The following is a 14,970-nucleotide window of genomic DNA, read 5'->3' on the forward strand; positions in this document are numbered from 1 at the left end:
AGCCAACCTCACTGATTCAAAACTACACACCAAAGCAGACATTTAACCCTTTCAAATAGATAAAGCCCCAAACAAAACTACCATCTACTCAGTAAAGTTTATTTTCCAATCTTGGCTTCGTAGCATTCACAATACATTTGTAATATAAGCCTTAGCAAGAAAACAAACACATTCTCAAAACAGTCCATGGCACATCTGAAATACAAAAATCGCAGGATCTTTATAAAACATTCCGACACAAGGATACCATCTTTTATTTATTTTTGTACCTTTCGATTAATTCCAGAAAAACTTTCCATACAAAAAAATCATTGCAGCTTTTGGAATAAACCTTTAAAATGATTCCTTTTAAAATTCATCTTCTGTTTTTACAATAATAGTTAAATATACTATTTGTATTTGCAAATGAATCACACCAGAGAACATTCACAGTATGGGTACCCTTGGTGGCTTGCGCATGTGGGTGTGTGTATTTCCCCTTCCAGAAAAAGCAAGATGCTGAGGACGAAGAAGGTGACAAATAAACCAGAAAGCGGCTTCTTACTATTTGCACCTGATAACACAGGACACCTCTAGCAAGAAATTCTGAAGGGACAGCAAGGTGCATTCAATAACAAGACTCAAGAGTACAGAAGTAGAACAGGTACAGTACAGCTAAAGCAATATTTTCAGGCAAAGATCCGTGGCTCTTGGCATGAGGGGCCTTGTTAGTTTCAACCCCAATTCGCACAGAGACCGAACTGCATGTGTTGAACCCCCGGGCCAATCTTTTGCTCTGAGTTAGACCAGTGTAAATCCAGACTTTAGCAGAGGAATGCCAGATTTGCACTGGCGAAACTGAGCAGACTCTGGCCAACTAGGGCTAGAAAATGGTGGTAGTGTGGGGTGCGATGATTTCAGTTCTCTGGGGACTTCACCTCCCTGCGGGCTGTGCAGACCCCTCGGGACTAAGATGTCAGAGGCATGGCAGCTTGCCTACTGAAGGCAATGGGAGGCTTTCCACAGACCTCAGTGAGCAGTGGATCAGGCCCTATGGACAGAGATCTCACTAGGAGCCAGCTGGTTGAACTGATACGAATTATGCTGTAGCATTTGGTTATGACCGGGTTCTAGGACTCCACTGGGGATGCTCCCCTTGAGTAGGGATCACTCCAATGAGTGTGGTTTGCAGGTATCAAAAATCTGCGGCTGCACCTGACATGGGATCTTCCTATCAGAGGCCACAGTGACAGCGTCCTAATTAAGATAAAGGGATCTATTTCTGCTTTCAGTTACACCAGTGTAATACCCAAGTAAGTGAGAGCAGAATCAAACCCATGGTTCTGGTCTCCACTCCACGTGCAGATATTAAGGCACAAAGCCCACTGAGTTGCTAATCTGTAGGGCTAAGCCATTTCCACCTTCCTGCTGTTTCTCCACCTGTCTGCTTTTACCCCGAGCCTTAGTGACTCAAGGTTCTTGCATCACTGGGGCCTTGTCCTCATTCAAAAATGAGGCTGTTAGAACATGACCTTGAGGAGGCATATTAACTAAAGTGGTGTTAAATACACCTTTGCAGTCAGTGCAGACAGAAATCTCTGTGTTAATATGGTGCCAGCTGGACCCCTAGGTTTAACCCCAACCAGCTAGACTGATGTTAAACACCATTTTCCCCTACAAGCTGATACGGACTGCAAAGTCATGTTAAACATCATGTTAGTTAAATCAACTCCTCAAGATCATGTTCTAACAATGACCTCATTTCTGAGTGAAGATAAGTCATGAGAAAACACACACACACACGGAAGCTAGGGGAAAATGGTTCCTTTAATTATCCACCTTAAAGGAGGGGGAGAAAAATGCTTATTTCCTCGTTACCATGAGAACCGACACACTGCAGTTTTGCTATTTAAAATCGCAACAAAAATCTGCAAATGTGTTGAGCCAGGAAAGGTGTATAGGGAGTAGGAAATAAAATGACTATGTCGCCAAAGTTTTATTGTTGCCCTGTAATATAGACATTGTTATTGACACTAGCGTTATCGGCATTACTGGAGCTAGAGATCAGCTGTTGTGACGGAAGAATACAGAGTTTTAAAGGAGTACTGCCTAGATTTGAAAGAAAAATCCAACTCACTTTTTTTCTAGAGCTGGTCAAGAAATTAAAAAAAGTCTACAAAAAAACCAAGACATTTAAAAAAAAATTTGTGGAAAAATTTCCTTGAAATTCCAGTTGTTGGAAAAATTTCAACCACACTAAAGGCTGGTCAAAACATACTCAAACCTGTGAACATTAAAAAAAAATAACCATAGAAATTTCCCGTTTTTCAACCAGCTCTACTTTTAACCCACTATTCCATGTATGTGCTTCACCAGGCGATATTAGACTGATCAGTTTCACTTTCTGGTCTTAGTGCTGTTGTTCTGGAGAATGTTTAAATCCACCAATTTAAATGTATTGAGTAAATAAAAGTCATGGCCATTTTTCTATTAGGTTTTATAAAAAGCATTTTTAAATGCAGGGGAGGTCCTATTATTAGCCAAGATGGCCAGGGATGCAACCTCATGTTTTGGGTGTCCCTAAACCTCCAAGTGCCAGAAGCCAGGATTGGACGATAGGGGACAGATCACTCAAAATTGCCCTGTTCTGTTCATTCCCTCTGAAGCATCTGGCACTGGCCACAGTCAGAAACCAGGATACTGGGCTAGATGGACCCATGGTCTGACCCAGTATAGCTGTTCTTATGTCCTTTTAATTCTACTTGCTGGCCATGAGGGGGGAAAAGGTTCACATATCACTGGGGATAGAGCAGGTTTCGGTTAATCTCTCTCCAAGCCTTGCCTGAACTGGCAGTCAGACTGGGACAGAGATAAACAAAACCCAGTTTCCAAAGAGGAACTATTTGTGCTCACAAACCTAATACTGGATTAGTAACACAGGGTTTGATTCTCCACTGACTCACGCCAGTTTTACACTGGGGTCATTCCACTGACTTCAGTGAAGTCAGCTGATACACACCTTGCTAAGTGAGGAGAGTACCAGGCCTAAAGAACTCGATGTGCAGCAAGAACAACTGGGCTAATGCACTCCATTAATGTTGCTGATACTCCAACCAGAGTAGCCAATCCAGTCGATCACAGCCTTGAAGTGTGACAGCTGATGGCAATACCATATTACAGTACATTGCATGCTTCTTGTCAAACTGACAAGGTAGGTCAGCGATTCCTGGCTGAATCTCTATTCTAGTTCTTGAATCTATGAAATTATCAATTGCATTTGCCATCTCCCTTCTGCAAACAGCTCAGCTGCACCAAGCAATTACCAAATAATGCCCATGAAACCCTAGGAAACAAAATACAACCAATGCTTCAGCCTTGAAAACATTCAAATTAATGCAACGCTCTACATACACAGTGGAACAGAACTGGATTCATTTGCCAAAGAAGACAGAGTTGGATGCTCAGCAGATGCAAATTTGCAGAGGGGCCAGATTTATAAACATATTGTGGCACCTAACCATGCGGATAGGTGCCTAGTTGGATTTACAAGTGAGTTGGATACTGATCGCCTACCGGCTTTCAATGGGAATTTGGCACCTAACCTGCTAAGAAGCTTTTGTAAACCCCAGTAGGAGCCTATCTGCCTCTTTAGGCACCTATTTCAGAGTAGCAGCCGTGTTAGTCTGTATCCGTAAAAAGAAAAGGAGGACTTGTGGCACCTTAGAGACGAACAAATTTATTAGAGCATAAGCTTTCGTGGCCTACAGTGGGCTATAGCCCACGAAAGCTTATGCTCTAATAAATTTGTTCGTCTCTAAGGTGCCACAAGTACTCCTTTTCGTTTTAGGCACCTAAATACCATTGTATATCTGGCCCTAGCTCCACTAGCTTCAGTGGAGCTATGGCAATTTACATTTGCTCAGGATCTGACCAGTGTCCTCATGCCACTGTACTAAAAGCTTCTGCTCCGATGTAGGTGTCTGGAAGGCATTTACCGGCAAACCATGTGCAGGAACCCAGAGATCACACAACTAGGATTCAGCCTGCCAAACCCTGCAGGGAGCGAGTGCTGGGGGCTTATAAATCAAACCCTGGTCAGAGGGCTGACAAATATTTACACGTGCTATCGCTCTCCTGAATAGGAATAAGGCAAAAAGAAAAGGAGTCCTTGTGGCACCTTAGAGACTAACACATTTATTTGAGCATAAGCTTTTGTGCTACTCTGAAACCTATCATTATGCAAGGAATAATGCAGTGGAACAAAAGGTGTTATCTTAAACTCACCCTGATAGCAGCTCAGTAGGCTGATAAATAACAGTGTCCCGCCTGAGAGATCTCCTTCAGGGTCTGTGGGGGAACGGACAGAGCTACGCAGGAGTAAAGAGCATACAGGTCACAGGCTTGGAGATAACTTTCTCCTTCACTGGAATAAACAGTCCCGGCTGCACGGTCACGGTCATTCGATACCCTTCTGTCCCAGCCTGCAGGCCCGGATGACTCCACTCATCGGTGACATTGCCTCCCTTGCTCTCCTCTCCCTGGTATTTCCATGTTGGGCCTCTCTCGAGTGGACAGTGGCAGGGAAAGGGGCAGACTTCCAGAGGTGCTGAGCACCCACTGATTCAGCTGAAGCCAACAGGCGCCTCAGATGCTTAGCAACACCTTTGAAAATCAGCCCCATCAGCACTGGCGGGGGAGGCAGGGTACGAACTATGCTGACATGTTTGTCCATGAGGCTGGTGGCGCTCTCCAGAAACCAAAGTGCCTGCTACTGATGCCAGGTAAGGGAGCTCTCCTTTAGCACCAATGCTAGAAGCCTGTGTTGTTAGAGCCAAAAGACTAAGGGGGATGGATGAACTTCTTTTCCCACCTTTAATTTCTTTGATTCTATTGACCCTACCAAGCCAGTGGCCCTCGCTCCCCTGTAAGCCTTCTTAAAGTCTGGTCTGTACTTTATCTGAAGATCTGGTCCCTAGGCTTGGAAGGATTTAAGCTGAGTCAGACAGGGCCTGATTTTTAGAGGCACTGTGCACTTCTGACAAAAGTTAATTTCAGTGGGTGCTGCGGGTGCTCAGAAAACAGACTGCAAGCACCAGTAGACCACTGTTTCCTGTTCTGCCCCAAAGTCAATGAAAACATCACCGTTATTAACAGTTTTCAGAGTAGCAGCCGTGTTAGTCTGTATTCGCAAAAAGAAAAGGAGTACTTGTGGCACCTTAGAGACTAACAAATTTATTAGAGCATAAGCTTTCGTGAGCTAGCTCACGAAAGCTTATGCTCTAATAAATTTGTTAGTCTCTAAGGTGCCACAAGTACTCCTTTTCTTTTTGTTATTAACAGTGTAACAAATCCTTAGCTGCCCCAGAATCTCACTATGTTGGACATCAAGAATTTCTATGGCAACTTCTACAGGATGGAACTAGATCTGCCTACCTGGGCTTCATAGGCTCTATACTCAGAAAGCTCAGTGGGGATCCCCCTTTGGCTCAGGTGGCAGGAGCCTGTGACTTTGGAGCAGGGAGCGCTGAGTTCTATCCTTGCTGGGGCCAGGAAATGCCAAACAGACTCCAAGCACAGAATTGTAGCAATTGTGATTCAGAGGCGGCCACCAATGTTACAACATAACTCATCACGGCTTACATGACTAGATGAGTCCTCAGAGCCTGGGGCTGATGAAAGCAGGAAGAACACAGACAAGGTATGTAGGAGAATAAGCAAGTGACATTGACACTGAGTATGAGTGCTCTACATTCCAGTGATGAAGTGAGCTGTAGCTCACGAAAGCTTATGCTCTAATAAATTTGTTAGTCTCTAAGGTGCCACAAGTACTCCTTTTCTTTTTGCGAATACAGACTAACACGGCTGCTACTCTGATTCCAGTGATGGGGAGCATTGTCCCAGGCTAGTGATGGACTTGGCCCTATAATTCAAAAGGGGCAGATGGATTAGGTCCATATTCATCCCTAGGCTGGGACATTACGGGACCTGATTCAGCACAGCTCCTTAAACAGGTGCCTAACCTGTAACATGTGAGTAGGCCCACTAACATCAATGGGATTACTCGGGTGCTTAAAAATGAGCCTACATTTAAGTCCCCTGCTGAATCAGAGCCGACAGGAGAAGTTTCATCGATGGGGTAAACAGTCAATTGAGTTACTCACCCACAAATAGAGGTGTCTGCAATGGAAAGAGTAAGCCCATGGCACAGATTCCTGCTCTACCTAGGAAATGCTCATGCAAAAAGCTTTGTTAAGGGATAGCTAAAGGGGAACAGGTGTTAAAAATTACTCTAGCTAACACCAACCAAATATTGTAAACCTTCCTCTTACACGTCAAAAGAAAACCCCTGATACAACTGGCACAGAGAACACTTTTTCTATGTGCATGCAGAAAGGCAGGCTGTATCACTCATGTGCTACTGAGTGAAGTGCTGAATGAGTTAATGGATGGAAACAAAGTGTTTTCCCCAACTTGCTGTATACTGGACACACACCGAAAGAAACCTACCAGGGATGGGCAAATCTCAAACAATACAGAGGTCTGGATGCTTATCTGGGATGAGCCTAACTTGGTCCAAACTGCTTTGGTGTATAGAGTGGGCTGGGAACCTCATGGGGATAATAATGCTTAGCATTTAGAGTCTGACCTGCATTGGAACCTTGGATCCAAACCTCTTAAGCTTTAGGAAAGTTCAGATCCAGGCCCATTTCTAACTTAGGCTTTGCCTCGCAGTGAGGCGGCTAATGATTATTAGCCCCATTTGACAGATGGGGAAACTGAGGCACAGAAGAGTGCCATCACCTGCCCAAGGCTACTCGGTGTGTGAGTAGGAGAGTCTGGATTAGAACTCAGGACTTCCTGCCTACCAGTCCCGCAGTCGGTCTACCAGCCCATGATGCATGCTCTCTAGAGCAATGCCCCATCATTTCCTGGTGCTAGCTGGGCCATGATGGGTATCGGAGAGGATGAGGTAGCCAGACGGGGAATGAAAACTTAAAAAAATAAAAATAAAAAAATCCCAAAATCAGCCAACCAAACAAAAAATTCGGACAAATTTTTCAAACTTCAAAAAAAAAAAGTTTCAGGTTTGGTTTGAGCATTGGAGGAAGGTTTGAGCAGGTCCTTACTGTACCAGAATGGATTTAGCATGGCCTGGAAATAGAGGGGGAGAAAAATACACAAAGCACTTAAACACATGTTCAGATTTAAGCAAGCACTTGAGTCCCATTGAGTGCAGTAGGTGTGCAATACACGGGGCAAAAACAATATGCTCAGTCCTAGGGAATCGGGTAGATAGTGAAAGGTGGGTCTGTTTTCTGCTTAATAGGTTGTGTTGTGTTTGAGTCGCTTCATGATCCTGCAGCCTCGCAGAGGTAGGGTCGGCACCTTTGCACGCCCACCACAAAGGTGGAATGAGGCAGCATTGTGCATTCACAGCTCATTTGCACCAATAGATGAAACTACTTGTGCTCTTTCACGTTTTGCGATGAGCTCAAAGATGGGCCCAACTGGCTGAACAATTTGCTGCAATTCCAGAGCCGCATGCTGGGAAATGGGTCCTTTTCCTAGTGGAAACGCATCTTTTCGCACAAGGCAGATTAGAAATACTGCATGATTTTGATGTGGGAAACGGGACTTCACTGGTTTCTCCCTAAATCAGAGGGGCTGGGAACTGCCGCAAAACAGGAGTCAGAGCTTAGAAAATAAACTTGGGGTGGGGGGGGTGGGTTGTTGGGGAAACCAAGGGGATCAGAGGAATCCAGCTAATCTGCATTTTCTCCTTAACAGCCTCTTTCCTCTGCACCTCCTGGGGCTGCCATTCTGGCAATCCCGGGAACTGTGTATGAGACTCAAATTATGGGGAGGGGAAGAGGGATCCCTGGTTGATAACCATGGGGGGAGTGGCTGAAGGAGAGCTCTCCCTGGTTAAATGTTTCCGTCCCAACTCAATGTCTGAAGTCAGGAAGCCCTGGATGGGGCTCACCGTAGGGCACCCCCTGCTTGTGAGAGCATGTCCTTCATTCAGTGCAATGCGTCTTGCCAGGTCTGACTTCCCCAACGGTGGGCATAGCACAGGCATGCCGTGCATTCACAGAAATGTCTTCCGCGATACGACAACCCAGCTGTCTGCCAATCCTTGGAGATTCTGCCCTCTGCCTGCGGTGCCCCTATTCACTCCAGATCACCTCCCTGTACTGCAGCAAACAGGACTGTAACAAGGCCGGCACACAAGTCTCCTGAGTTCAGGGCTACTCCCAGGGTGGCTAGTCGCTAGTTAAAGTACCTTACCCGGGTATAGAACGCAGTAGTTTACTCTTGGTGGTGTCACATGAAAAATGAGCAACTGGGGGCAGAGCTCCTTTGACAAGAACTACTGGTGGGCTGTCTGGTGTCAGCAGTGGGATTCTGGGGGGCAGACAGAGGGCAGCCCATGGTAGAGGGGCGTTCCAGTATCTTCCTGTTAGAGTCAGTAATTCTGTGGATGGGTCCTGTGGGAGCATGAAGTCCTCTCCTTTCTCAGTGCTTTGATCTCCATGGTGACAAAGGGAACAAGAGCCAGGTTTAAAATATACTCTGCCTCCTGCTTTTCCCTCGGGCTGGAAGAGTAAAAGAGAGAGAGAGAGAGACAGAGATCAGAAAGGCTAGAACAGGGGTGGACAAACTTTTTGGCCCGAGGGCCAAATCAGGGTGTGAAACTGTATGGAGGGCTGGGTAGGGAAGGCTGTGCCTTCCCAAACAGCCTGGTCCCTGACCCCTATCTGCTCCCTCCCACTTCCTGCCCCCTGACTGCCCCCCTCAGAACCCCCGACCCATCAACCCCCCTGCTCCTTGTCCCCTGACTGACCCCTCCAGAGACCCCTGCCCCAACCACCCTCCGGGACCCTACCCCCATCTAACCCCCCCTGCTCCCTGTTCCCTGACTGCCCCAATGCCTATCCACACCCCCACCCCTAGACAGGCCCCCTGGGACCCCACCCTTATCCAATCCCCCTTGTTCCCTCACCCCCCCAAACCTCTGCCCTATCCAACCACTCCCTGTCCCCTGACTGCCCCCCGGGACCCCCTGCCCCATATCCAACCCCCCAGCCCCAGCTCCCTCCCATGCCGCTCAGAGCAGATTGTCTGGAGCCACACCGCCCGGCCAGAACCAGACGCGCTGCCCTACAGGCGTGCGCAGCCCGGCAGCCCAGAGTGCTGCCTGCATGGCGAGCTGAGGCTGCAGGGGAGGGGGAACAGCAGGGGAGGGGCTGGGGGCGAGCCTCCCTGGCCAGGAGCTCAGGGGCAGGGCAGGACTGTCCCGCAGTCCCCATAGTTTGCCCACCTCTGGACTAGAACACAGATGCTTCTTGATGATGTAACCCACTAAGTCTCCTTCTAGTGGCTAAGTCAGGTGTAAAAGTTTATGAGTCCGCTACAACCTTTGAGCCAAGGAAACAGAGTCTGGAGACCATGCAGCGTGGTTCAGGCCAAGACTGATCCCTGACATAGCTGCATCCAAACCAATGGACTTACGCCAGGGGCCCACTGGCCCCATTGTGCTTTTCTGGACACAGCTGAATATTAACAAATGTGTCAATAATATGAAGCTGGAGAAGAAGGGCCCTGCGTGTCAGGCTTTGGAGCCGAACTCGCCCTAAGCTTAGGGATGTTGTGATCTGATGTGTTTAGTTTGGTCCAGGGTCAGCCACAACATTTGAATCTTGATCCAAACTTTCCTGGTCATGAGCGCCCTGATCCAGGGTTCTGGTTGGTCCACGACAAAGATCTGGATCTGAATCTTCTAACGTGGGGTGTTGGGGGGCTAGGACTGGGAGCTGTGTCTGGCCTGCTCAGCAGGTACTGTATTGCTTTTCTTCTGTGGAACTCCAAGTGCCTGCCTGAGAACCCACTCATCCCTGATATGGCAGGTCAGTAAATCTCCAGACAGGACATGACTCGTCCCTAAAGTCACACAGCAGGGCAGTGGCAGAGTTGGGAACAGAACCCAGGAGTCCCGATGCTTAGTCATGACGCCATAATTAGGCCCAATCATTTCCCCTCACTAATAACCTCCTCCCAATCAGCTAGGGGACTCTGAGGTGTGTTCACCTGCATATGGGGAAAGGGATGGGGAGAGGCTGCTTTGAGATATTTTCCACTAATCCAAACAGACTTTCCCCTGACATTAATCTGAGAAACAAACAATGGGACCTGCCTGGCTGCTTGGAAGTGAAGGTCACTGCAGCGCGGCGTACACATCACCTGCATGGCACTGCCTGGACAGTGTGGAAAGGCTGGCAGGATACCAGGTGCTTGAGGTGTTGCACATGGATGCAGTGCAGTTCTATCACTGCAGCGGACGTCAGCGTGACCACACCAGTGCGGGGCAGGCCAGGATCTCCCAAGGCCAGCAGGAGACAGGATCAGTTGAATCAGAGCATGGGAGGCAGGGCTCCCCACACTGGCCTTGCTGCTGCTAGTGTCTGTCTCGACTGGACTGGGGGCGTAATTTCCAGCTCAGGCAGACATCCCCTGTGATGGAGCCAGTGTGCTAAAACCAGCAGTGTAGCCGCGGTGGCAGGACAGGCTAGCTGCCCCAGTACGTACCTACCTACGGTTTCAGACAGGACTGGCCCCTGAGCTAGTAGCGCCTCCTGCTGCCCATGCGGCTGTAGGACAGGTACGTCTGCTCGAACTGGGAATCGCACCTCCCACTCCAGTGCAGGCAGAGCCTTGTCCTCTCACGGGGCTGTCCACATGGGAGGGACTAGCTCTTGTGGGGAAAGCACAGCACAGACTCTGGAGACCTGGGGCCTGATTCAGCTCTCACTCACACTGGTGTCAATCTGGAGTAACTCTGCAGCTGATCGTGGTGTAAAACCGGTGTAAGCGAGAGGAGGAGTGGGCCCTTGAATTCTAGACCCATAGACTCACTGGGCCTGGGCACCCACTGCCTGGCACCTCAAATTGTTATTCATGCTAGAGGGAAGTGGGTGTGAAACACAGCCACTGGTGAGGGCACAGGGTTCTGACTTGGCAGTGTTTTACACCCTGGGGGTAAATGACTCCCCATAATGCAATGCAGTGGAGAATGAGGTTCACCATGTGACCTTGGACAAGTTCCCTCTCTGTGCCTCAGGTTCCCCCATTTGTAAAGCAGGGATAGGACAATATCTACCTCCTGGGGGGCTGGGGGGCTAATTGCACATGTGCTTGTTCTGCGCTTTGGGATCCTCAGATGGAAGGTGCTGCCGGAGAGCACGGTACCTTCCAGCTCTGCGCATTTCTAGAGTGCCTCTCCTCCCTTGGGGCCCAGATTAGGGCTCTGTGCCCCGCTGCAGCGTCCTACCTGACTGCTGAAAGGCTGAACCTCGGTAGCCAGGGTCCTTTTGAAGCTGTATTTCCTTCAGAGAGAAGATGGAGGCATCTGGGTGAAGGGAGAGAGAGAAGTTGAGAGTTAACGCAACTGGCTGGGTGAGCTGCGATCTGAGCTTCTATTGGAAGCCAAACACCAATGAACCCTCAGAGCTTCACCCATGGTGCTCACTCTGCGGCTCCCACAAATTCTCCATCTTGTCATGCCCAGATCCCCCACCCCACAGCACGCACAGGCCCAGAATTCCCCTGCCCCGATAGTGCCCAGAGTCCCCAAATCCCTCACACTGTGGTGACCCTGGACCCACAATTCCCCTCTCTAATATGCCACAGCTTCAAGCCGCCTGAGTACCTGGCTCCCTTTCTCTAAAGAGGCACAGAGCCACGGAACGGGGCTCTCTAAAGAGCCGTGCTTAACATCCTTAGGGTGTTAATATGGCTCTGCCTTTGCCTGTTAGGCCTACCGCCTGCTGTGGGGCAGGACGACTCAGCAGCTCCTCGTTCACGCAGGAGCAGTGCTCCTTGCGCTCTGTCCTGATCGGCTCTAGAACTGGGCAGCTAATGGGAATGTTTCCTGTGGGAATTTTTCACAGAAAAAATGCTCATTTGAAGTTTTCCCATAGGAAACAGCAGTTTTCCCCACAGGAAACCACAGGTTTCCCATGGGAAACATTTCAGAAATAAAGGAAGTGTGAGAAAACCTGCTAAACTCCCACTTTCTGACTGTCTTCCAACTTGTACCAGTTGGAAAACAGTCAGAAAGGGTTGAAAGTCTCTCTACCACTCTGAAAGGAACGCTCTTCTTGACCTTCTCTCTGCTTTTGTAGGGGGAAAAAAAGCAGGTTCCTCACACTAGCAACATGAACAATTTCAAAAATACCCCCAAAAAAATCTCTTCCCCCACTGGAAATTTTTCATTGAGAAACTTTTTCAAACGACGAAAAACACTGTCAAAACTGAGATTTTTTCCACAAAAAAATTCATTTTTGATGAAACCTGGTTCCTTACCAGCTCCCCTCAGCACCTTCCCCGGGCCTTGACGGGAGACGTGCTCCCTGCCTGCCCAGTGCAGGGCTGAGCCCGAATGCAGAGCTCACGGGGACGAGGGAGCCTAGATACATAGCCTGGCTGGGCCCAGTGCCCATGGTTGCAATATAGCCAAGCACTAGACTGGAACTAGGAGACCTGGGTCCTCTTCTTGGCTCTACCACTGGTCTGCTTGGGCAAGAAACTTCCTCTCTGTGTGCCTTGGTTTCCCTATCTGTACAAAGGGGATAACAATCCTGACCTTCTTTGTAAAGTGCTCTAAACCTACTAAGTATTGTTATTATTACGTGTCCAAATCTAGCTTAATATCGACGAGGGGACTTCACAGAGGCGCATGACTCAGACATGGGGTTTTTCAGCAATGGGCGGGTGGGGGGAGGCTGTGCTACTTCCCAAAGGGTGTCAGTAAGAAATGTAACAACTGGCTGGGCAGCCCCTGAAGTGCTGTGTCCTGCCCTTGGACACCCCAACAAGATAATCTGTGTGCTCACTGTCAGAGAGAAGCTGGACTTGGTCCCCCAGCGCCTTGAAGTAAGGGTGTCGCAGGGCCTCTTCGGCGGAGATCCGGCATTTGGCTTCATACTGCAAAAAGCACACAAAAAGGCATGTGGGGTGACATAAGCTCTGAGTGTGCGTGAACGATGACATAAGCAGTGTGTGTGTGTGTGTCACCACATAGAGTGTGTGTGTGTTTGTGTGTTAGGTTCTGTGGGAGAGGAGAAGACAGGGAAGGGAAGGTGGAGACAAGCTCCCCAATCTTCAATCAGGGCCCCTAGGTAGGGTGTCCAAATCCCACGCTGGGGCACCTACGTGGGCACTGGGGAGTAATGCCGTGAGGGAAATGGCATTCGCTTCTGGTCAGCAGCAGCTGCAGGGCAGCACTGTGTTTCTGGGCAAATCCAGGAAAGTGGAACCAGGAACTTGGCAGCATAGAAAAGGTGAGTGATCAGATAATGCAAGTGAGATGCTGGGTTGGAGTTCGGGAGTTCCACTGACTTTAAATACAGGACCAAATGGGCTCGTCTCTAAAAGCCGAAGGGAAGGTAATGACAAGGGCTCTGATCAATGAGGACATGAACCAGGAGAAGAAGGTAGAAGGGCTTGTCCAGCCACAGGGGAGAGTTCATGAGAGTTCCTGAGTGAATTCAGGGCAGTTAGCAGGTTGAAGTAATGGGAGTGGGCTGGTACTAAGCTCTACTGAGACCTCGGTGTTAGGGTCAGAGAAATGGCTTAGTTGGATCCATAACCCCTTGCTACTACTCTATGGCATGAGGGCCTGATCCAGTGCCCATGACGCTCTCTAGAGGATTCCAACGGCCGCATGATCAGACACGAACATGCCTTCATCAAGGCGGACGGTAGCAGGACATATCCCAGTTGGCTCCCCCGATAGAAGCCCCTCCCTGTGTGCTTCCCAATGAAAAGCCTTGATCCCAGGTTAGCATCAGATCGGCTGTTGTGTGTGCAGTGTTCCCAGCTGCAGCTGGCCAGGCCCCCTGTCCCCCCTCCCCCGATGAGAAGGACGATGGTAGGTAGCCAGGAAGGAAGGCAGCAGCCCCGGAGCACCAGGGTGGCACTTCCACCCAAGATATCCCCCTGCAGTCTGGCTGGATGGTCAGGCCACTTACCAGGAGGAGGCTCGTCAGCAAGTCGATCCCTTCTGTGTCCAGCCTGAGAAAAGAAGGAGACTGTGACCATATCCCAGAGACTCTCCACTACTCAGGATCTCACTGCAGGGTCGTGCGAGCACAATGGGGGACAGTGCCTTTCCCTGCACAGCTGGTGGGCGGGGTTCCAAGTATTAATTGGCACCCCTTATAGAGTTACCAGATGTCCCAGTATTATCGGGACCGTCCCAATATTAGGAGCTTTGTCTTATATAGGACCCTATTAGCCCCCTACTATTCACACTTGCTGTCTGGTGTGGTGGCAGTCTCAGCAGGAAGGATGGAATAAGCCCGGCATATGGGTACTTATCTGCGAGCCCTTGGAGGGGCATCCTTCTAGGGCAAGTTGTTTGCACATTAGCAGGGCACAGTGGAGGAGGCCTGCTCTGGTGCTGGCTTCACCTGCACCTGTTCTGGAGATTGGCAGAGATCCTTAATATCCAGGGCTATCAGTCCAGCCCCTACCTGAACACTCATCTCCCTAGTCTCCCATTTGTGAATAGCCTGAAACCACAGTGCAAGTGTGGGTCTCTGCTCAAGGGAGATACCTGGGTGCATGATTTATCAAGGGCTGGGCTTGGTACTGGGTGAAATGATAACCGTTAAACTCCTTGTTGGATGTGATTCCAGGCCAGGAGTCTTCTGTAGGGGTGCCTGGGGGAGAAAGGCAGGTTTAGACACATCACCCTGTGCATGGGCTATGGAAAGTTGCTCTTAACGACACTAGATTACACTAGAGAGAATAGCTCCCTGTGGAAAAACCCCACTGAATCTATTAAAAAACAATAGCTGTTCTATAGGTCGTTTGAACCATCCCCTGGAAGTGAATAGAGAATTCTCTCTCTGTTATCAAATTCTACAAGAAGGTTATAAAATCTTATAGAAAGGATCTGATTCTCCAGTACAATGTTTCTTTCCAGAC

The 14,970-nt window shown here is 48.9% G+C and overlaps 1 protein-coding gene and 1 long non-coding RNA gene across 3 annotated transcripts in view; both read right to left on the bottom strand.

The window, feature by feature from the left end:
- Positions 1–78: 78 nt before the first annotated feature.
- On the bottom strand, positions 79–5,121 carry LOC122457172. Its single transcript, XR_006276574.1, has 2 exons — positions 3,831–5,121; positions 79–3,635 (listed from the first exon to the last, which is right to left on the bottom strand). It is a non-coding gene; the product is annotated as an uncharacterized LOC122457172 (long non-coding RNA).
- A 638-nt stretch (positions 5,122–5,759) lies between these two features.
- The window catches only part of CDK18 (cyclin dependent kinase 18), a 69,501-nt gene continuing 60,290 nt past the window's right edge, over positions 5,760–14,970 (bottom strand). For both annotated transcript variants that reach the window (XM_038379704.2, XM_043500683.1), the window contains exons 12-16: positions 14,597–14,702; positions 14,010–14,052; positions 12,873–12,963; positions 11,309–11,386; positions 5,760–8,576 (exon numbers count right to left, since the gene is read on the bottom strand). In XM_038379704.2, the coding sequence (XP_038235632.1) occupies positions 8,542–8,576; positions 11,309–11,386; positions 12,873–12,963; positions 14,010–14,052; positions 14,597–14,702 (353 nt within the window). In that variant the 3' untranslated portion in view covers positions 5,760–8,541. The remainder of the gene's footprint in view (positions 8,577–11,308; positions 11,387–12,872; positions 12,964–14,009; positions 14,053–14,596; positions 14,703–14,970) is intronic.

This window comes from Dermochelys coriacea, chromosome 21, assembly GCF_009764565.3.
Source record: "Dermochelys coriacea isolate rDerCor1 chromosome 21, rDerCor1.pri.v4, whole genome shotgun sequence".
Classification (NCBI taxonomy): Eukaryota; Metazoa; Chordata; order Testudines; family Dermochelyidae; genus Dermochelys; species Dermochelys coriacea.